At 34.3% G+C, this 24,563-nt stretch overlaps 1 protein-coding gene across 5 annotated transcripts in view; it reads left to right on the top strand.

Annotated features, from left to right (window-relative positions):
* The window catches only part of MAP3K7 (mitogen-activated protein kinase kinase kinase 7), a 71,029-nt gene that overhangs the window by 21,602 nt on the left and 24,864 nt on the right, over positions 1 to 24,563 (top strand). For 2 of the 5 annotated variants that reach the window (XM_072642839.1, XM_072642838.1), the window contains exons 3-12: positions 147 to 212; positions 1,629 to 1,674; positions 2,660 to 2,798; positions 8,158 to 8,282; positions 9,086 to 9,214; positions 13,188 to 13,318; positions 15,515 to 15,596; positions 16,334 to 16,464; positions 17,122 to 17,251; positions 18,860 to 18,940. In XM_072642839.1, coding sequence (XP_072498940.1) covers positions 147 to 212; positions 1,629 to 1,674; positions 2,660 to 2,798; positions 8,158 to 8,282; positions 9,086 to 9,214; positions 13,188 to 13,318; positions 15,515 to 15,596; positions 16,334 to 16,464; positions 17,122 to 17,251; positions 18,860 to 18,940 — 1,060 coding nt within the window. Of the gene's footprint in view, positions 1 to 126; positions 213 to 1,628; positions 1,675 to 2,659; positions 2,799 to 8,157; positions 8,283 to 9,085; positions 9,215 to 13,187; positions 13,319 to 15,514; positions 15,597 to 16,333; positions 16,465 to 17,121; positions 17,252 to 18,859; positions 18,941 to 24,563 lie in introns of all 5 variants that reach the window. The other 3 variants (XM_072642841.1, XM_072642840.1, XM_072642842.1) reach the window with 2 other exon arrangements.

Raw genomic sequence — 24,563 nt, 5'->3', positions numbered from 1 at the left:
TTAACAACTGGGAAATAGTTGACTTGTGCCTTTAAAATGTCTATATTTTGATAGCTTATTATCATTTGTACTTTGGTTAGCCATAATTTTTAAATATCTGCATTAAAGATTAATACTTTTTTAAAGGGTTACTTAATTTGTTCCAGCTTCGGCAACTGTCTCGTGTAAACCATCCAAATATTGTGAAGTTATATGGAGCCTGTTTAAATCCAGTAAGTTTATAACTTTCTCAGTGCATATGTTGTCTGTAAACAGTGATATACAAGTTGTGTTGGGGTTTGAAGTTTACAAAGTATTTTAGCTTCTATCATCCTAATACATATGTTCATGGAAAATTTTCTCACTCTCCATTTTTTGAAAAATAAGTTTTTTTTATTCTTTTATTTTTGCATCACTGTCATATCTGATGATTCTCTTCTTCCATTTCTCCCCATCCCCCAACATCAGACATTCCCTCATAACAATGAAAAACTACCAACTGATGCTTTGATCATTTCTGCATATGCAGCATTGTGCCTCTTCTACCTGTCTGCTAAGAGGAGTGAGACATTTTTTATCTGTTCCTTTAGACCAACTTTGGTCTTTATAATTACCGCATTTCTTTTGAAACGGTTTTTTAAAATATTGTAATATTTGATAGTTTATGCTTAAAAATCAAATCATTTCCAGCTAATATTTGGAAAGAATGCAGATATGAGTTGTTAAGTAAGAAACTGAATCTTTATGTGAATGTATATACAAACTGAAGTTGAAATACAGTTATTATCTTCAAACTTTAAAATAAATCAATAGTTTACTTAAAACAGTTTTGTTCTGTCATGCAGATTTCACATTTGTCTTTTCATCATCCATGAATATGGTAAATGCATATGTTTCTTGTTCTAATCTTAGCCAGAAACACATGTCATTTCTCTCCTATAAAATTAGGACATGTTTTTCTACTGCCTTAAAACTTTTTCATCATTGGATTTTATTTGATTTTTTCCCCTTAAACTAGGACACACTATTTTAGGTTACTATTTCATTAGGTTTACTAATTCCCCTATCCTGCCCAGTAGGATGTTAGCCTCTTCAGGGCAGGGAATGTTTTGTTTTTGCCTTTGAATCCTTAGCATCTAGAGTAGTTCCTGGAATCTAGCACTTAAAAAAATGTTTTTTTTTTCATTGAGCTGAATATCCCATTGAAAAAATAACTGATGAGTTTGTATTTTTCTTCACCATATTAAGTTAACTTCAGAGTAATTCCAATCAGTAAACATTTATTAAGGTCCTGTGGTGTGCCAGAGCACTGGAGATGCAAAGACAAACAATGAAATGACAGCTTTCTGATGGAGCCTCTACTCTTTTCAGAGGTTAGCCATTCCTAAGGTTCTTTATTTGGACCCAGTACAATTCAGATGATGCTTATTGTGGCTTTACTTTTGGTGTGGTGATGTTTTTGGTAACCTCAGGAAACCTGTGTTTAAATTTTTAATTCTGCCAGAAACTAATAGTGACCTTAGGCAAGTTAATTCATCCATTCTCTCTCCCAGTTTCCTCTCCATCTGTGAGGTTGATTAGAATAAATGCATCTCTTAAATAAAGTCTCTTAACTTTGGGAGGCCTCCTTTTTGTGTTTCTCCCTTTAGGTATGCCTTGTAATGGAATATGCTGAAGGAGGCTCTTTATACAATGGTGAGTGTCATTTCAACAGGAAATACAGTCTTTCTTTAAGAAATAAATTCTTATACAAAATGAAAAAACTTTTATTTATAACTGTAAATTTTTAATATGTAAAGTACTTTGAAGGCAATTCAGTAATGTTATCATCAGGATATTAAAGGTGGTCATTTCTAAAAACTCATAAAAACAATTGGAATTTGTCATATTTTTTAAAAAAATACAGGTAAAATCTAAGTGTTATATAAGAAAGAATAAGTGATCATGAAATTATTACAATCTGCAAATTTATCAGTTCTTTTTTTTCCTTTTGGTTGGGATTCCTTTCATAATTTACAAGTCACTGAATAGAGTAAACTCCTAGTTTTTAACTGTTTTAATATGTTCAGCTTTCTGCTTCATTCTTTTTTTAAATCTCTTTTGTACCCTTTCAGATTTGAGCCTTTTCATTTCACATCTCTACCTGTCTTACCAATAACTGAAGTATTAATTTTTCTTCCTTTCTTTAAAAAAGAAAATTATGGAAACCTAGCTATTTCACATAATATTCTAGCCATAAAAACTATTTCTTCATTAGTTTTGGCTTCTCTTTTGTGCTAGAATTTGAGGTACAGTCAAATTAGTCTCATTTTTTTAATCCTCTGTGAAATATTGGTGTGTATTTGTATGTACACCTATGATAATATACATAGAAAGGGAATATGATAATGTCTTAATTACATTTAAGTAAATCACATTTGATATGAACATTATTGTATCATTGGTAATTTATATGTAAATTATCTGCTTAAAATTAGCCATTTTAAATCAGTCCTTTTGAATGAGAAGAAAAATTAAAAGAGAATTCATGAGGGTATTTGTGGAAGAGTAAGCTGACACTGAGATTCCCTGGTGGTAGTGGTGGTGATAGTAGTGGCAGCAATGGCAGTGATTAACTCTGTTTGTATAGCAATATACAATAAAGTTCTTTTTAGTGTATACCTTTTTTTTTTTTTTTCAGTGCTGCATGGTGCTGAGCCCTTGCCATACTACACTGCTGCCCACGCAATGAGCTGGTGCCTACAGTGTTCCCAGGGAGTGGCCTATCTTCACAGTATGCAACCAAAAGCTCTAATTCATAGGGATTTAAAACCACCCAAGTAGGTTCTTATTTCATGATCTCTTGTAAGAAAGTTGATTATAATATAAACATATTTTAAAATGTCATTTATAATATTCTTTTTATCTGATAAAGCAGTATAATATGGTGGAAAGAGCACTTGTATCCAAAAGAGTTCTGTTAAGGGCGCACTCTAAAACTATTGTGTGATTATGAGCAAGTCACTGGAGCTCAACTTCCTAATCTATAAAATGGATAATAATGTTTGTATCATCTATGTAACAAAGTTTTGGGGAGAAAAGTGCTTTGTAAACCACCTTCCTCCTCCCTCACTTCTTCCCCCCGCCCTCCCTGTGGTTTCCTGAGGAAGCATCTGATCACATCACCAGTGTACTCAATAAACTCCCATGTTTCCATATTACCTCCAGGATCATATGTACACTCTTATTTTGACTTGTAAAGCTCTTTATCACCTGGCCCCTTGTGTTTCCACTCTTCTTGTATATTGCTTACCATGTACCCTGTTACCCATATGTATATTGCTCTCCTACTACACCCCAATTCTTGTTTCAGTACCTTTGCACTGGTTGTCTCCATAGCTGGAATGTTTTCTTTCCTCACATCTGCCTCTTAGAATCCATGGCTTCCTTCAAGACCAGCCCAAGCTCCACCTTCTTGAAGCCTTTCCTGATAATCCACTTTCCTCTACTTGCCCTCACTCCCCTAGCCAGAATGCTAGTACACTCCTTCCCCAAATCACTTTGGATTCATTTGGTTTATGTTATACATATACACACACATATATACATACATACACATACACATACACACACACACACACACACACACACACACACACACACACACACTTCTATCTTACTCATATTGTCTCCCTCAGTGGAATATAAACTTCTTGAAGGCAAAGACTTTGATTCTTGTATTTGTATCCCCGGTGTTGGGCAGCTGGATGGTACAGTAGGTAGAACACTGGGCCTGGAGTCAGGAAGACCTGCATTTAAATCCAGACCCAGACACTACCAGTGTGACCTTTGGGCAAATCATTTAACCCTATTTGCCTCAGTTTCCTCATCTCTGAAATGAATTGGAGGAAATGGCAAACCACCCCATAACCCTTGCCAAGAAAACCTCAAATGTGGTTATGGAGAGTCAGATGTGATGGATACAACTGAATATTAACAAAAATCCCCATTGCTTAATATAGTGCTTGGCACAAAGTGGACACTTAATAAATTTTTATTGTATGATACCAACATAGATCAGAACCTGCTCTGCAACTTAAGTGTTTTAAACCTTAGTGTTATATTAATGTCAGTTATTATGATCCTAATTGTTATTATTTTAGTTCATTGGCCTATAAAAATATTCTACCCTTTAGCCTCACTGAATCTAATTTTATGTCTAGAGGACGCAATACTTAGTGTCTACTCATTAACTTTCAAATTTGCTCTATATATAAAGGAATGAATTGAATTCCTAGTAGATCTGGGTTAGAATTGTATTATATTTTAATTTGCACCTTGGAAATTGATAATTATTTCAGAAGTATTAATATCTTGGGAGGATGTTTGTTTTTTATAGGCAGTCAGTGGGGGAGGTGGGGACTTTGCTAAGCTTATCTATCTTCTTTTATAGCCTTACCACCATAATCCCACACAGTTAGATCTAGTATACAGTGGCATTTTTCTGTAAATAAGGGAATTTGGAAAAAAGTCACAAATATGTGCTCACTTTGTTCAGATTTTTTTAGTCACATATTTAAACCATTATTCTTTTTAAATTTTCCTAGTTGTCACTTTCCTGACTAGTATAAAGATTCTTCTATATAGGGTCTTCTTGAATAGCGACCTTGGCAGGAAGATCACTCTTTTTGCTAGGCTGCCTGCTTCTACTCTCAGGCCTAGGCTGAATTCTCTTTCTTTATGTTTACAAAAGTCTTTGGAAGAACAGGGCCTTTCTGTCACTTAGGGTGACTTCACCTGTCTCACCACCTTGTCCTTTGGTATGAATTCTCTAACCACTCTTCAAATGAGAACATCATACATAGGTGGACTGTTAGAGGAGTGAGCATCTGGGAGCTTTTATTTTTAAATTTCCTAGATCCAAAATATGTATTGTACCTTCTTGGCTTTCTTCTCCCAGTACTGGATTGGCTTTTTGTTTGTTTGTTTCTGTGTCTTCATTTTGTCCATTTTAAGGACTTTTTGGCAGTCTTTTTCATTTAAGGACCTACACCATGCTAGTTACTGGGCATACAAAATAGCCCATGCCCTCAAAACCCTTATATTCTTTTTGGGGAGAAACAAGATGAACGAGGAAAAATTATATAATTTAAAATAATTTGAGATGGGGAGTGGACACTAAAAACTAGAATCGGGATAGAATTCTTTTAGAGAAGTGGCAGTTGAGTTGAAGATTTCTTGCAGAAATATGGGGGTTCCATGGGAAAGAACTGAAGGGAGACAGATTTATCACTGGTAGCAGAGTCAGTTTGCTACTTACTTTGTGTGACCTTAGGCAAGTTGTTTTACTTTATTGCATAGAGATATAAGTCAAATATACATTCATGCACACAGATATATAAGCCAAACTATACTTGTACATATATGCAAATAAACTGTATACTTTTCTCATTTATAAAATGAGAGAGTGGACTAAATCATTGGTGTCAAATTAATGTAGAAATGGATCCCTGTGGGCCACATATTGATCTAAGAAAACCACAAATTAATATTATAGGTGTTTTATTGTATTTTTATTTTTTTGTTAATCATTTCCCAATTGTGCTTTCATCTGATTACAACCCCATTCAGGAGTGTTGGGGACCTGCCCCAAGTTTTAGGCCTCTGGACTAGATTATCTCTTCAAACCATTCCATGTTCCAACTCTTCAATTCCATATCTTTGTCTTGTGAGCAGATCTCCAAAGTTGTTAATATATGTCTGTTCATACCTTCATCATATCTTCTGGAGTGTCTTGGCTTTTATGCAACTTTCCATGGGCTTATCTAAATGTATCCCAATGTAATGATCTTTCCATTTATGAATTCTTGTGTATATTTTCATAATAAAGATCTTATTTTCTTGATCTTAAAACCATGTTTTGAGGTATCTCAGCTTTACTTCTGAATTTTGGGGGTCATATTTTGTGACTGTCATACATCTGTGATCCATATTTTTTTTCTTATGATATTATCTTTATTTTTGAGTTTTCAGTGTTTTTAACTGTAACTCACTTGTGCTGTGCATAATAACCCTTATGAAATCACTGATGATTAATTTTTTCAATTCAGCTGTGCTTAACTTTATATGTATATGACCTTAGATATGCCATTTTTCTTAGAATCTAGGGCCATATATGTGCGTGCCAACTCATTTTACATATGAATATGTATATGTACGTGCATATGCATATATGATATAAATAAATATAAGCCAACTATACCATAAATCAACAAATATGAATATTTCTAACACCCAGAGGTCAAGAATTAGTTATTCAAATAGTGCCCAGAAGAACTTCATGTATGATAACATTTCCAATAAAGACTACTTTGAATATATGTCCTATGTTTATAAATAATATTGATGTAAAAATAAATTCTGAGGAAGGAAACTAATTTTAGCATTTCTGACAATCCATTAGCTGAATTAATAGCCCAGACACAGATCTTTTGGCAGTTTCACGTCTACATCTAGTGAACTGATACCCAGAGTTGGCAACATAGGTATGGGCATGCTGATCCAACATTTGATATGCGTGGCTACTTGTTTATCAAGCTGTCAGTTAAATTTAACTGTAAATTTTAATTGATCTGCCTAATCAAAATTAAGGTATATTATTTTGTTTGAGAAGTTAGTTAAAATTGGTAAATAAAGGAAGTTTTCTGTTATGTTCTTAACAAAGTCTAAACTGCTGTGCAAAGACAGATTTTACTACCAATTCATTTTTCTCTTAATTGGCAGAATCAGAGAATTGTTTCTAGATGAGGAAATGTTGTTTGACAGTGATAGTTCTGGCAGTATAACAGTTGTGAAGCCCAGAGTCTAAAGGTCAGAGATTTACTCAGTTGGCAGTTCATTTGATAATTTTAACCATAGTTAGTTTAGAAACTTTTTTCTTTTCTTTTTATCCTCTTTTGTAAAATGGAAATAGTTAGTTGTAGCCATCTTAACTTTGACATTTACTTAATAATTTATTCAAAAAGAGTCCTTTTACTGATTCTTAAGTCAAATTAAATAAATGCTTCTTTCCTTTGATATACAGGAACTAGATAGAAAAAAATCAGTGGCTTTCAGCATGACAGAAAGTTGTTCAGATTTAATCTGAAATTTTCGTAAGAAAAAGCTGGTGCCATAGAAACTTAGGACACTTTGATTTTGCCTCCTCAGTTACAGTTGTGTTAATTCACACTGATCTATACTTAAAATTTGGAAAACTTAAGTGGTGATAAGAAAAATAGTACAAACATTTTAACTTTATTTGACTGAAATATTTTATCACAGATGGAGAGTGTCATCAATGGCTATCAAACCCCTTGTCTAATATTGATTTAAAGGTGGTTTGTGGTTTTGTAATGTACAGTTTACTTCTAGTCTACAGTTGCAAGTGAAAAGAAGCACTTTACATTTAAATGTTTTTATTGTTTTAGGATACTTGGAGTTTTCATTAGTGTCATAATCCACAACATAAATTCCATGGTTTTTCTAATTTTTGACTAGACTCAGTCTTCTCTGTTAATGAGACCTCCAAAAATGAGATAGAGAGTATTGCTTGCACAGAAGAACATAGATAATGATGCTGTTGACTCTCTGCTCTCAGCTTTTCTTCTAGCTTATTACAGAGGTAGGTAATCTGTGGTCTTCTAGTTCCTTGGGTGTGACCTTTTTGACTGAGTACAAATTTTACAGAACAAATCTTTTTGTTAAGGGGAGTTGTTCTGTAGAGTATGGATTCAGTCAAAGGGCTGCACTTGAATACCTAGAAAACCACATGTGGCCTCAAGGCTTTAAGTTCCCCACCCCTTGGCTTATTACCTCCTTTATTTACTGGAAGTCTTAAAAATAACTAATTTTATTTATTTATTTATTATTTGTTTATGCCAGATAGATACAGTCAGTAATCATATTGTGAGAAAGGTAATGAGAGAATGATTTAGAGGAAGTATGGGGTCTGGGAATTCTACTGAATAGAGATAAGATGCAAATAAGTTAATTTTTGTTCTTCTTGTATTATCTTTTAATAAAGTTCCAACATCATAGAAATAAAATGATTATAATTCTACAGAAATTAAAAAGTAAAGTTTTTTTAATTCCAGCAATGACATTTGTTTTCCATTTCAAACTACATTATTGGTCTTAAAACAGTTGTTGTTTTAACAGCTTGCTGCTGGTTGCCGGGGGGACAGTTCTGAAAATCTGTGATTTTGGTACTGCCTGTGACATTCAGACACACATGACCAACAACAAGGGAAGTGCTGCTTGGATGGCACCTGAAGTTTTTGAAGGTAAAATAATGCTAGTTTGTGATGACCTAATTCTTCTATTAGATCAAAAAAATAATTTTTTTTTAAGTTCAAAAGTCATTTATGTGTTCTTAACAGTAAGATAGGTATAAATCTCAACTGTAAATACAGTCTTAGGTTCTAAATCCCCAAATCAAGGTTTGCATCCTTTAAATCTTCACTGGACATTTAAGTGTAGCCTTAAGAAATTGATATTATTACTAAAAATTTGAGTGTGTTTTACAGAGCATTCAGAGTAGTTGGGCTACAGTGTGTTTGAGAAGACCTCAAATGGCAATGCTGGACTGAGTTCAAGGCCATGCTTACATTGCCTTTAATTTTCTATTACATTTCCATTTGCTTCAGATTCCAAGTGATAATGACCAGTTTTGTACAGTTTGGGAATTTCATAAATTTTATACTGTGTTTCTGTTGTGCAAAGTACTATTTTGAATGAAATAAATTACAGTGAAGACTTCTTTTTTTTTTTTTTTACCATAAACATTAATCCATTAGGAAATAAAAATTTATAACTAGGTTAATTCCCATTCAGTGCTTGACCTAAAACTGCATTTCCCTATTTAATTTGACTACATAATACTTTAATGATATTTAGTATACTTTAAAAGAAGAATCATTTTAGTAGCCTGAAAAAATTAAGGAACCCCAATAAAGAATGATTTCTCAGTCCCTGCATATTATGTTGTAGAATTCGCAGATAATTTAAAACTTTTTAAAAAGAAGTCATTTTACTTAAATGTTGTGGAGAAAAGACTTTAGATTATGCTAATTACCTTTTTTTCCAGGTAGCAATTACAGTGAAAAATGTGATGTCTTCAGTTGGGGTATTATCCTTTGGGAAGTGATAACCCGTCGGAAACCTTTTGATGAGATTGGTGGTCCAGCTTTCCGCATAATGTGGGCTGTTCATAATGGTGAGTGGAAGGGAAAAAAGTGTGTGTGTGTGTGTATGTGTGTGTGTGTGTGTGTGTGTGTGTGTGCGTGTGCACGTGCACACATGTGTGCATTAATGTGTATTAATGTATTTGTAATTCTGTGTGAAAAATAGTTATCCTTTTTCCCCTATAAGAGTTTTCAATATTTGCTGCAAAGTAATTATCTCATTTTAACAGATTCCTTGAGAGATCTGAACAAATATTTCTCAAAAGAATTAAGAAATTTGAAAAAATTGCAAACTATTAAGTTATATGAAAGATTTCTCCAAAAACTAATAATAAAAGAAATGTGAATCAGTATAACTCTAGGTTTCACTTCACACATCTAGGAATGTGATAAAGTAGACAAGAGATAGAATTAGTCAGTGTTGGAATGTTTGTGAGAAGAAAAACACATTAATTGATGGAACTGTGAGTTATTGCCACCATTTTAGAAAGCAATTTGGAGTTATGCAAGTAAAGTGACTAAAATGTCCTTGCTCTTTTGTTAAGGTAAGCTCAGTTCTCACGTGAATGGTCTCGGGTCAGGTAAAGGTGAGGGCTTCTTGAAACCACCAGGCTCTCACGAGGCCCCCCCAGAGAACAGCTGGGAATTGAGGAGTGAGACACGAGTTATCTCATTTTCCACCTCTTCTCAGTGGAAACTTGCTGGGGAGTGCATCCCACCCTTGAGATTGGTCCGTGGTCTGAGCACACCTTTTGTTAATTGGCTAAGGGGCTGAGAGCATGCGGTCCACGAGCGAACTATGCAGCTGGGAGAGCTTAAATGGGGACAGGAAAGCCTGAGGAGGAGGGTTGTTTTTCCTTTCTCCTCAGGAAGGAGAAGGAGGCTCCCAAGGGGAGAACTCGCCCTGCATGCTGACATGTAGCTTGTATCCGGAATAAAGCCTACACCTCTGTTTGACTCTGGAGGTCTCTTCTCTCATATGTTTATCCAGCTGATCACCAAAGACCTGGGATAGGTAAGAGGACCCAGCAGCCCACAGCATTAGGCTGGACACTCTTTGACCTAGAGATAACATTACTAGGCATATACTCCAAGAAGGCATTAATACTTTTAAGTCACCACATATAGGAAAATACTTATAACAGCACTTTTTGTTTTGTCCAAAAATTGAAAACAAAAGTAGATACCCATCAATTGAGGAACGGATAAGCAAATTGTGGTATATGAATTTGATAGAAGATGGGCATATTTTAAGAAACCACAAATGTGACAAATTCAGAGGAACATGGAAAGACTTAAATGAAACTGATACATCATGAAATAAACAGATCTAAGAAAACAGTGTCCACAAAGAGTACAGTGTATTTGGAAAAAACAATAAGAAGACACTTGAAAATTTTTCAAAGTTACAAAAAACAAACATGACCCCAAGAAGAGATACCTTCCCCTCTGCTCCTTTTTAGAGATGGGAGGTGTATTGCATAAAAAGATTTTCTGAATTTTTTTCAATGTATTGATCAGAGCTGCTGATTGTTTTTTCTCTTTTTTGTTTTTCCTTTCTTTTAAAAATATATTTTTAAAAAATTGTTTTCTGTGCGATAGCTCTAAGAATGAGTTAGGAGGGAGAATACAAGGAGAAATTTGTACATTGTAAAAAGCAAGAGCTAAGAAAAGATTATTTTTAGAAAAAAAAAAATCCTTTCCCCCCGATTGATAAATGGTCAAAGAGTATCAAGAGGCAGTTTTCAGAGAAAGAAATTAAAGTTATCTACAGTCATAAAAAGTACTCTAAGTCACTATTGATTAGAGAGATGCAAATCAAAACAATTCTGAGTTACCACAACACACTTATCAGATTGACTAACATGACAAAACAGGAAAATGATAAATCTTGGAGAAGATGTGGGAAAGTTGGAACATTCGTTGTTGGTGGAGCTGTGAGCTGATCCAACCATTCTGGAGAGCAGATTGGAAGTATGCCCAAAGGGCTATAAAAATGTTCATACCCTGGGAAAAGGACCCACATGTATAGCAGCTCTTTTTGTGGTGACCAGGAACTGGAAATGGAGAGATGCCCATCAATTGGAGAATCACTGAACAAGTTGTGGTATATGAATGTTATGGAATACTATTGTGCTCTAAGAAATGATGAATAGGTGGACTTCAGAAAAACCTGGAAAGACTTAGATGAACTGATGCCGAGTGAAGTGAGCAGAGCCAGTAGAACACTGTACCTAGTAACAGCCACAGTCTGCAATGACTGATTTTGATAAACTTAGCCCTTCTCACCAATGTAAAGATCTGAAACAACTCCAAAGGACTCACGATGGAAAAGCCATCCACATCCAGAGAAAGAACTATGGAGTCACAATGCAGAGGGAAGCAGACTATCGGTTGTTTTGTTTTCTTTCTCATGATTTCTTCCATTCATTGTATTTTTTCTGTGCAACATAACTAATGTGAAAATGTGTTTAATAGGAATGTATGTGTAGAGCTTACATCAGATTGCATGCCGTTGTGGGGAGGGAAGGGGAGAAAATTTAAAACTTATGGAAATGAATGTTGAAAACTAAAAATAAATAAATTAATAATTTGAAAAAAGATAAATCTTCTGGGAACAAAATTTTCTAATATACAGTCATTTTGAGCACCAAGAAGTTGGAGGCTGTTCTTGTCTGTTAGGTTTTCAGTAAATTTCATAAAAATAAAGTCCATTCGAAAGAAGACATTATTTTAGAAATAAATGAAGGATGCTAACCTGCCTACCCACTAAATTACATATACCACAGATGCTGGCTGATAGGCTCAGAAATTCTTTTTATTTCCTCACAGTCACTTAATTGGGATTTCTCTCCAGCAAGCAAAATGAATTGTTTTTTGACCTCCCCAACCCACAATTCTATCCCTGCTTCTCTTTTTTCCCAGGGCAGTTTACTTGGCAGAAGAATTGGCTATATCAGGGTCAAATCCCATTACCTTTCTCTGACTCCTCCTTCCCCGTCACTGCGAAGTTCCCTTCTCCCCCCATCTCACCTAACTGGATAACTGATCTAGACCTGGAGGGGATCTCATCTCATTTCACAGATGAGAAAAATGAGGCTCAGAGAGAGTAAATGACTTGCCCAAGGTTACATGAATAGTAGCTAGCTAGCATCAGAGGAAGGTGCTTTGACTCCAGAACCTCCTCCTTCAGTCTCCATCAGTAAGACTCATATTGTATTTCTCACATGAAATTCCAGGATAACTTAATCCTGGTTTACCTGTAAAATAAATACAGATGAGTCTTCAGTCTTTTTAGAAACAATGACTCATCATTAACACCTATTAGTGACTTTGTTTTTTCTAAGACAGTTCAAGTCGGGGAGAAAAGAAAAAAGCAGATATGACATAGATGGGCAGCATCTTCTTTCCTATCTGTTACTTCATTTGTTTCTAGCAGTAAAAAATCTGGATAACTACCCAAATTTTGCGTGCTTCTGTGGCTGCTTTTCATTCTCCAGTGGCAGAAGAAGGAAAGAAACCCTTATTGGAAACAATAGACAATGACAGGAGACTTGATCATACCCTGTCACTGTTAGAAGAAAAGAGAGTAACAAGGGAGCCAGCCTTGTCCCTATATATCTCTTGCCTCCACTCCTTGGACCACTGTGCCTCCACCCTCACCCCTACCCCACTTCCTACTAGCCATTCTGTCTGAAGTCAAAACAGTGAAGGGGATAGTAGTACCCAGCATTATGAATTGGAATTTTAGATGTATTTTCCCATAAAATGGTCATACATCATGGTTAGAGTTCAAGATATTTGAAATATAAAATTATACATACATCAGGAATCAAACCACCATTTAAAATGTTACTTTTAAACGTTCAGAGTTGGAACCAATCTACAAATTTTTGGAAGACATTCATAGTTAAGTTGGAAATTGCTTGTACCTACAAAGAATTGACCCCATCCTTAGTATAAATAAACTAAATGTTTATATTTTGTCTCTGATTTTCATCATAGGTACTCGACCTCCTCTGATCAAAAATTTGCCTAAGCCTATTGAAAGCCTAATGACTAGGTGTTGGTCAAAGGATCCTTCACAACGACCTTCCATGGAGGAAATTGTGAAAATAATGACTCACTTGATGCGGGTATAACTCTTCTTTGAGGGGTGTTTCAGTTTTGAGGTTTGGGAAGGTTTTACTTTACATGGGATTGCAGTTAATTTCTTAAATTTAAGGGAGTTGTAGATTATTGCTTACTTGATTAAGAATTGGGAGACCCAAGGTCTGTTTTGGGCTTTTTAATGATGTTGAACAAGTCATTTTATGGGCTCCAGTTTCCTCATCTTGATATGAAAGAGTTGTATTAAGAAGACTCTGAGACCCCTCTAATTCTAATTTTCTATGATTCTTATGTGTCCTTGACAATGAAAGTTATTTTTAGTATTTTATTTTATTTTGAGCAGTTAGTCCTCTTCATACAAGAAATGGAGATTTATATTCTTGATGAAGATTTCTTTCTATTAAGTACTTTCATTTGGAAATACATTTACTAGATAGTTCCTATGTGGTTTTGGGTAGGATTTTTGAGTACCATTTTACTTGAAGCTGTGGGACACTTTCTAATGATGGCGAAATTATTCACTTAAAAATTTTTCAGTCAGACTTACAGCAGCATCATTATAGACTTTACACTTGAAAGGAGCTTAATTCCTTCCATCAGGCTTATTCCCCTGACATAAAAATTCATAGTTTTAAAGACATCAGTATCATGATGCACATGCAGTGGCTAAAATGATAGACTTGGAATCAGGACACCTTGGTTTGAATTCTGTCTTGTAAACACTTCTGTAGCCATGACAGAGTCACCCTTAAATCCCTTAAAGCTTCCATTTCCTCATTTGTAAAATGAGGGAAATAAAGCACATACTGTCTCTGTTACAGTTTGTTGAGGAAAGTATCTTACAACTCTGAAATCACCATCTAACTGTACATTTTTATTGTTTTTTTTATAATCACCAATTCTTTGTTAGCCATTTTGGTGCCTTGCATAAGTAATTTACCATGACCTTCATTTTAAAAATATCATATTTATGTTAAAGTACCTGAATTCTTAGGAGTGATTTCTAAATTGTGAAAATCTAATAAACCATTTGAAAATATACTTAGACAAGGTTTAGTTCCAAGGACTTAAGACTGACTGTAGTTGTGTCTCAATAGTTTTGAAACAAGCATCATTTGAATTATTTCAGCCAAAATAAATAGACATTCTTGTGAAGATAATTAAAGTAAATATTTGATGCGACTGATTCATCTAATCTGAGTACAAATTCTGTATATACAGAATCAAAAGGTGTGATCCTTATCCTCAAGAAGCTTAATGCTCATGGATTTTCGTGGATTTGTGTCAAATGAATGTCTTGGTTAGTTTGACAAAATGTTTTTTTCCTACTCATTTTTCTTTTTAGTCTGTATGCTCTAAACTAATAGTATAGAATGTTTACATACATAGAAGTAACTAGTGGTTAGCCTGATGAAAATGATCATGCTAAGTCTATTGGTATGTAAAATATTATTTCTGAGAGTGAGCGAGATTACATAGTTCTCAGTGTTCGTCTTTAATTGCTTAGCTATAGCAATTATTTCGGCATTTGGCTGTCATTGATGCGAGTATACTTTAATAAGTCTTGTTTTAAATTTCCTCTTAAAATTTTTGTTAGCTCTATAGCGGGCTCTGTTATCTCGTTGGTGTGGGTACTAACTCCACTGATGTAAATCAAACCTTTTTACACCTTCTCTTTACTGTGGTTATTGTAGATGTCTTTAGTAACTACTCTATCCAACATGCAAAAGTCCTGGCTGTGATTTTCTTAATATTTCCAGGGTATCAGTAAACCCTTATTAGTGCCAAGATAGACAGCTTATTTCAAGGAAAAAGAACATTTTAATCTAATTTAAGAAAAATTTATAATGAATATATTCTTAGTGCTGTGGTTATAAGAATTGTTATAATCTATCTGTGGGTCAAAAGAAATTATTTATCTTTCTGTGTTAGAGTATGTCTCAGTTCTTTTGAATTGCTGAATATTTGGTACTTGTATTTACTATGATATCATCCATGTTAAGATATAGACTAGATATATGTAAAATGATGAATGTCTAAATCCCAGCTCTGACTCAGTTTTTTGTTTTAGGAGAATCTGGTATTGAATTTGCTACAGTGAAATAATCAAGGTGCTTTCTGCCTAGTGGACACATAATAATTGGTTGTTAAGTGAATGAATTGTAGCAACATTTGACTTGTATCTCCAGTCATGTTAAATTGTAATATATGGTTTTATACAGTACTTCCCAGGAGCAGACGAACCATTACAATATCCTTGTCAGTATTCAGATGAAGGACAAAGTAACTCTGCCACAAGCACAGGTATGTAGAGAAGTTAAAATAGTAATAACTTGATTTTTTTCCTCTAAATCTATGAAATTGTCATCAGCAAGCAAAAGAAAGATATCTAGATTACCATTTATTTTTCTTCATTTCATGTAATTGAATTCAGTTTTAGTTTCCAGGTGTGTCAGTCTGTGTCACAGTATCCAGACTAAAAAGGTATTGTAGATCATAAAAAACTGCTAAGAAGTCTGAATTCTCACGTGATTATTTGTAATGGGTTGAATATCACACTGATGTTGGCTTTTTTCTTTTATTCTTTTTTTTTTGCATATAAGAGGAAAAGGCTAAACGGTGAATGCATAGTTGAAAAGCTGAAGTTTAGTCAAGTGTTTCTTATGAAGGTTCCCAAATCTTGCATTATAATAAATGATGATGGTAGCTATATTTTGTGGTCATCAAAAAAAAGTATAAACCTAACAAAAACTGTGACATTTCCTAGAGTTGGGGGATGGAGTGTCTTGTTCAAGGAATAGCAAGGAGGCCAGGGACGCCAAATTGCAAAGTACATGGGGAGACATTAGAAGGGTTAAGGTGTAAGAAGACTGAAGAAGTTGGAGCGGGGAGGGACAGGTTGTGAAGGCCTTTGAATGCCAAAGCATTGTATATTTGGTACACCACGACATCAATATATTGCTTTGATGTTGCCACAGCTTTCCTTACAGCATTATATATTATTTTAAATTAAGCTTTTATAAACATTTTTGCCTTCATAGGTTCATTCATGGACATCACTTCTACAAATACCAGTAACAAGAGTGACACTAATATGGAACAGATTCCAGCAACAAATGATACCATTAAGCGCTTAGAATCAAAATTGTTGAAAAATCAAGCCAAACAACAGGTTGGTTGAGTGAGAAATTTTAATCCCATGTTGTCCATAGTATAATCATTTTTATGTAAACAGAACTGATTCATTTTTGAGAATGTTTTATCTTCTGTGCATATTTTCTGCCCCTATTGTTTTGTGCAGTATCCATTATTTTCCACAGTTCTCTGTGAAGCAGGTAGATCAGCCTGAATAGATCTAGTTATAAAATTAATTTTTCCTCAAACCTACTCTTCACCATTCTGTTATTCTCCCTTTAATGAATATTGTCTTTTCCATCTTGTGTGGCATCTTTCTTGCCAGGAGCCAGCAAAATCTATTATTAAAGGAAACAATAACAAACCTGCTTTTAATGGTATTAATATTTGGTTTTATTACTGCAGTTATTCATTTGAAATTATTTCAACAATTAATTCTATTCGTATGCTATATGGCATTTTTAGCAGTGGTCAGTTAACAAATGGAGGACAACTATCTCCCAGAAGTATAGGGACTGCCCTCATGAATATTGCCAGTGTCTTAAAATTTTCCAATCTTCCATGATTTTCTGGAGGAGATAATATTGAAAAAGGCCCCAGTCAGCACCCCTTCTCTCTCCATATTGCCTCCTGAAGGAAGCTGTCATAAATTTTCAAAGCATCAATTATTTAAATAGTTCTAAAATTTTAACAGAGTGATTCTGGGCGTTTAAGCTTGGGAGCATCTCGAGGGAGCAGCGTGGAAAGCTTGCCACCATCATCTGAAGGCAAGAGGATGAGTGCTGACATGTCTGAAATAGAAGCAAGAATAGCTGCGACCACAGGTAAAAAAGGAAATGCAGGTATCTGAGGTGGAGAGCAATAGCAAGTATTTTATCATGTGAGGAAGTTTTCAAATATACTTAATTATCTGTTATATTTTTGTTGTGAAAATGGTTTGTGTTTTCTTAGTAATAGGTGTCTGGTGGTGGTTTTTGGTGTTGTGGTTATTTTCCTTTTTGTCTTAACAAAACAAAATAGAAGTTGAGTTGACTGTATACTTTCTAAATTTTTAGCAGTTCATTTAAGGATATATTTGTTACAAACTGTTAAAAAATTATTAAAGATTAATTTGGAGATAAACATGTTCCTGCAAGGTCAAAGGAGAGAATGAAAATACTATCATTTATTTTAAAGCATTGTTCATATCAAACAAAGCCTTTATCAAGCTTAACTCAGCTCATATTTAAACTGAAAAAAACTATTGGAAGAAACCAAAATTCTTGCCAAACAAAGATTGTCATATCTCTGCCAGTAGATTGTAAGTGATGTGATTTATGTAGGTTATTTCCTACTGAATGACAAAATATTTTGTTTTACGTTTGGCAGAAAGCTGTGTTCTGAAGCCCAAAATTTGATAGTCCTCCCTGCCTGCTGTTCCCCATATGAGCATGGATAATTGAGTTAGCAGTGGTTATTTTTCATTTGGAGAAGTGCTCAGTTTTTTATTGAATTCTTAAAGAAAACAGTTTTATTTATACTGATATGGTTTTGTCTTTTCACATTCTTAAAATATGTCATTATGAAAGATAGCGAATCAGAAATTAAAGGCACATACATATTTAGCATAATGAAGTTAATGAAGTCTGTACCTTTTTACTAGCCAAGTTTTCAGTTACTTTCATTTGTTCTCCCTAGGAAAAAGTATCCTGGACTCTATAATGCTGGGAGGGGAGGGGATGGTTCTGGAACCACTTACTTAGGATGTGGCAAGAATGCTTTGTCTTTGAGGTGAATTGCAATTAAGTATGTGCTTTTGAAACTATTACAAATCTAGTCATATATGCTTTAATATGAGATCCACTTTTACCTAAGAACACGTTTGCATGGTTACTGAAAGGTTAGAAATAATTTGTCTTTATGGTTTTCAGCTATATTTAGTTTTACTCTACAGGACCTATGGGCATGTTAAGGAAAAGAACAGCATCCGATTTTTATTTATGTATACATATATATATTTGTGTATATACACACACACACATATTTTCATATTGTGTAAGTAGAATACTATTGATAACTCCCTCTTTTACTGTTCCCTTAGCATTCTAGTATCTCATATAATGCTAAATAGGCAGGGTTTCCCATAGACACTTTTAGGAATATCCCTCCTCATTGCCATGCAGCTTTGTCCATCTTTGTGTTTGTCTGTTTTGTTTTTATCTTGGCTTAATTCAAACTAATGTGTCTGAAGGTGTTGTATTGGATATTTGTGGTTCGCTTTTAATCTCTGCTTTTCTTTTGTAAGCATGGATGAAAAGTTAGATATTTCTGCATGTTTTTTTGCATGGTGTTAACATAACCATAGTAAAAGTATTCTGTTTTTGTAGTTAGTCATTCTGTATGTTACTATTTGTAGTGGTTTGCATGTGTATTGTATATGTGTGTTTTTGCAGCCTGTTCCAAGCCTAAACGGGGCCATCGTAAAACTGCTTCATTTGGCAACATTCTGGATGTCCCTGAGATCGTCATATCAGGTATCACAGACCACCTGAGTTGATCTAATAACTAAGAAGCTGGAATAATGACCCACCATATTAAAATAAATAAATAAAAATAAATACTTCTTGCTCCAATTTTTAGAGACCATGCAAATAACTGTTTAAAGGAAAAGATGCATTGCATGAAATAATCATGCTGGCTAACAGAAATATTATCAGAGAGTTGGACTTGAAAAATGGCTCATATTTCAAAATATAATGGAAAAAGCCAACATTTTCCAGGATGGCAGAGCATGACTGCTGGAGTTGATAGAAATCCTCTCATCTTGAAATTGGATAAGTGTTTGCTAAATTAGAAAGATCTCTGCCTTCTACTTAGTACCTGACAGAAAGAGGCAATGACTTTTAATTCTCCCACTCCCAGTTCCTAGGTTCTCTTCTTCAGCATATTTCTTTTGCCCTCAATACCAGCCTAACATCCTGCCTCTTTCTGTAGGTAGCAGGTGAAATATGGAGTTCATAGGGGGAAAAGGATTTCATAATTGCCATTTTGCTTCATTTAGAAAGCAAAAACAATGTAGAATTCCAAAATATGCTATTTTGCTGGATATGTTACTAAAGAAGAATCTTACATACCAAGAAGATAGTTCTGATTCTTTAATATTTTCAGGATCATTATTTAAGTCACAATAGTTTGTGAATTTTTGCACCTAATCCACATGTACAGTCTTAGATTGATTTTTATTTTATTATTGTATTTTATCATTTGTTAGATGACTCTAAAAGAGGGTAGTCAGTGAAAGCAACTCGTTTCACTTTTACTATATATGAGTTGCCTATCCCTCTCCCAACCCCTGATCTTGAGGAGATTATTTGCAGGAATTTTTTCCCCTTTGCATCATTTCTTTCCTTGGGGACTGTTTTCTTTGTCTGAATCAAAAGGAGCTTCTCTCTGGACTTAGTCCAAGCAATTGGTTGAAAAGAATGACCCTGTTGGTCAAAAGTAAAAGAAATTGCTTAAGTGTTTGAACAGGGGAAATTTATTAAACACAGTTTGTTTATACCGAGGGACTGAAATCTAAACAGATGCTCTAAAATTTGTTTTACTCCATTGCTACTTCCATGGCAATATACAGTTTTGCATTCCTATCTACAATTTACATTTGTTTTAAAGCTACTTATTTGAGTGTCATTTGCATAAAAAAAAAAAACTTGATAGCAAGATGAGATGTTAAACGTTGGTTTAACATCTTGGTTTTTGAAGTTTTAAAGTAATCTAACTTTGGCGTAGAGATTTTTTCCAACCATAATAGCTCTTAAGTTTAAGAAATAAACTTGTAAGACACCTACACTCCACTTACTGCAAATTTTACCTTTCTTTCATGGCACTGAAAGCTGACTAAAAAAAGTCATTATCCAGAAAGCTCTGATTCCCTTGAATGTTTAGAGGAATCAGGAAAGTAGTAAGATAGCCAGTCCTATAGTTGGACACTAAAAATTCTACACAAAAAGTGAATTTAGACTGAAAGAAAAAACTTAATGATGATTCATGCTATATAAAGATTGATTGAAGAATCTAAGAAAACTTAACATGGGAAAGAGAAGACTTAGGAGTGACAGAATAGCTGTTTTCCATAGCTGTCATGGAAAAGGAATTAGACATGTTCTGCTCTGCCCCAGATCTGGGAGCAGTTAGCTGAGTGCAGGTTACTAAAAAGAAAATTTAGGTTCGATAAAAGGAAACACTCTAACCTTAATAGTCAAAGCTATACAAAAGTAACAGTTGGGTGACCAGTTATTTGGTTTGTTGTAAGGGGCATTCTGATTTAGAGATAGTTTGGACTTGATGACTGAGGACTCTTCTGACTCAGATTCTGTGTGATTCTGTAAATGTGAGGGAAAAATTACCTATAATCTACCCAGTAGTGTTAATGATATTGAGCATGTGGCTTTTTGCATGGCTATGCTTTGTATGGTCAGTGTTGTGCTTGGAAATACTTCACCTCCATTATAAATTCAGATGTAGCTATCCATTTAAACCATAAAAGAATCTGATCTCTTACAATTTTAATTTACATTGTTATTTTTGAATTGGAAATAATTGATTTTTTCATCAATTGATGGAGCTATAAATTCATGAAATGGCTGTTTCATTCAACAGTTTATTTTTGCCATTTTTTCCAATTAAATCTTTAGTGCCAATAAGTGAATTTTTTCTTTTTGACAAAAAGAAACAACTTCCAGGATTTAGAGTAGCTTTTTGGGAAAAAGACATATATATTAAGTCCTCTAATATTTTATAGAAAGATTAGTATCAAAACACAACCCATCCTCTGGGAATGGGCCAAATTCCCTTAATAATAATGAAGGTAGAGAGTACTTAAAGTCTAGTGATCCTTAATTCCATAGAATTTACTAAGTTATAGTGTGGGGCTTTTTTTTTAATTAATGTATTTCCCAGTTATATGGCACAGCCAAAGAAAACACTTTTTGATGTTTTAAAAATGAAATTTAGAAACATAGGAACCTGAATGAGAATTCATACACACACATATTTTTCCATTAAGCTTAAAGTAGTCCCAGTATTGTCTGAAATAATGTTTCCAAAATTAATATTTTTCCTTTGGCACAAAGTAGTATGTAGAATGAAATACAATCCTTGCAATCATGGGTGATCATAATTAGCTTATTTTTATTAAAGATAGGCTGCTTTTTTATTTATGAAATCTGTGAGCCTTTTTAAAGTTTTACACTTCTTAAATTCTTAAAATTTCTACATGGAGTCCCCAAAAGTCAAAGACTGACTCTAAAGATCTTAGCCACTTTTTGCAGTAACTAAATAATTAATCTTAGAATGTAGCAGCATGATGAAACAAATGTATAAGAGCCTGATAGTCTTACTTTTCTGTCTTTCTTTAATGTCCTCTGTCTATAAGATACCTATTAGCAAATAAATTGCATTGTTCAGAGTTTAAGGCCCCCCACTATTTTTATTTCCAATCTAGTCACTCAGCAAAAGTGACCTATTTATAGGGGCAAGAGTAAGCTAACCACTTAGATTTAAATAAGCTTGAGAAAATCAGCCTCAGATCTGTACAAAAGCATTTTGCATAATCATGCTCTAGCCTGGTTAAACCAGAGAATATGCTTTTAGCATCTGTATTTAGTTAATGTATATATTCTCTCCACTGGTGCAAATTGTAGCACTTTTATTCCTTAGTAGTCATTTTCACAAATTGCTATAGACAGCCTTTTAAGGTGACCTTTCTGAATTTACTTATGTTGGTCTTTGGATGACAGATATTCTATTACTAGACTCATACCCCAAGAGACTTTCCACCTTAGTTGAACCTTCTATAGCTTATATTTCATTGATAGTCTTCAAGAACTCAATCATTTCTACAGCACAGTGGGATAGAAAGTTAATGGAGGAACATACATCAATGCTACATACTAATAATGTACTCAACAGCCCCTTATATGGGTTCTGAATTGTATCTCCTCACAGTATCACATATTAGCATAATATTATTGGGAAACTTGAATAACAGGAGTATCAGTGCTTTTGCCTCTGCTTCATCTGGACGACTGTTGATTAGGAAGATTCTTTTCCCCTCAGTTCTCCAGGGAGAACTATTTGATTCAAAGACTGGTGTTAAATAATTTATTGTCTATCATTACTGTATAATTACTCTTTCAGTACTAAAAATTAATTTCTCAGCCCTTCTTGACATGACCATTTTACCCTACTTGGACTTATTTTGACTGTCAACGTAGCTGATTTTGTTTGATGATCCATATAATTAAGATTTGGTAATTAAGGAAATTTGGGTAGAACAAAGTATTATCATGGAGCATTTTGTTCAGGATTCTTTTGGGAAAGTTTTCCTCATAGCTATGTACCACGAAATAATCAATACGCAGAAACAACCTTACTCACTCCTTGCCTTGGAAAATAGCAAACAGTCAAAAAGACATTGGTATGGTATAAAGACAGCAGACCTGAAAATCAGTTGATACCGTTCAAAAACTTATTAGAGAGTTCCCCATTAGACAAGTTTGGTGCTGAGGTTTATAGGATATGCTTGTCCATGATATATCTCTTGCAGAAAGGAGAAAAGAAGAAGGTCATTGCACACATGAGGGATAGCTAGTGAGAATGCAGGGAAGGTCTTTTGTGAAGAACAGCAAGAAGGCCAGTGTCACTTGACTGCTGAGCGCAGTGGAGGAGAGTATGATAGAAGGCTAGAGAGACAGGAAGAGTCCCAAGCTAGGAAGAGTTTCAAAAACCAAACAGAAGATTTTCTCTTTGTTCCACAAAGAAAAAGTTTAACCTCCAAATCTTGTTTTTATTAAGTTTTTTTTTCAATGAACTAAAATCAATTTTCCCTCCCTCCCATCAGTCTTTACCATTGAAAAACAAAACCTTTATAATATATGCATATTTAGGCAAAATGTATCTCATTCTGCATCCTGAGTCTGTTACCTCTTTGTCAGGAAGTAGATAACATGCTTAACATCATCAGTCCTCTGGAATCATGATTGTTCTTTGAATTAGAGTTCTTATGCTTCTTTTTTCAGTGTTGTTTTTACATAAATTGCTCTCCTGGTTCTGCTCACTTTAGTCTGCATCAGTTCATATAAATCTTCTCACATGCCTCTGAAGCCATTCCCCTCCTCAATTCTTTTGACCCAGTAGTATTACCTAACAGTTGTTGTTCACCCTCTTGGTTTCCAGTTCTTTGCTGCTACAAAAAGAACTTATATAAATATTTTGTACTTTTCCTTTGGGGGGGGGGAGCATCTTTAGGGTATAAGCCTACTAGTCGTATCACTGCATCAAAGGTTATGCACAATTTAGTAAATCTGTAGATTTCATTCCAAATTGCTTTCCAGAATGACTGTACCAATTCATAGTTTCACAAAGAGATATCAATGTAATGGTTTTCCCTCTAACATTTGGGGATTTTTTGTAAAGTTTATCAGTCTGATAGGTGGGAGGTTGTATTACTAGTGATTTGGTACATTTTTTTAATATGACTATTGATCATTTGGATTTCTTCCTTAGGAAACGGCCTATCATTTAACTATTTACCATTTGGGAAATGGCTTATATGTCTTGGAAATGAGGCCCTTCCTTATATGAGTAAAACTTGCTGCAGAGGTTTTATTCCCAGTTGTCTCTTTCCATTCTAATTTTAGTTACATTTGTCTTCTTTATGCAAAAACATGTACAAAATATGATTCTATCCTGTCCATAATATGAAGGAAAATTCTTTATTGCCCCCAAGTTAGTCCATTCCTTTAAAATTCTTCATCCTCTTTCTCCAATAAAGTACTGTTTCCCAAAATAATAGCTTATATAGCAACAGAATCAAGACAAAATTATTCCATTACTATTCAATTTAATACCTTATTCCATTCAGAAAACAAAAGCAACTTAGAGCTAATGCATTTATCGAAGTATCATTAGCTTTTAATTCAGTAGATGGGAACTTATTTGTGAGTCATATTGTACACCTTTGCCCTAGAATAGGAATGAGACAGTGCAGTGAGCAATCCACAGCAAAAGAAACATCAAACATGTCATCTTTAACATAGCTAAAATCACCACTGGAATATGCAGTCCTACTTGTTTTCATCTTGTATAAAAGGTCCC

Source organism: Notamacropus eugenii, chromosome 2 (genome assembly GCF_028372415.1).
Source record: "Notamacropus eugenii isolate mMacEug1 chromosome 2, mMacEug1.pri_v2, whole genome shotgun sequence".
NCBI lineage: Eukaryota > Metazoa > Chordata > Mammalia > Diprotodontia > Macropodidae > Notamacropus > Notamacropus eugenii.
This window is presented reverse-complemented; position numbering and strand designations above follow the sequence as displayed.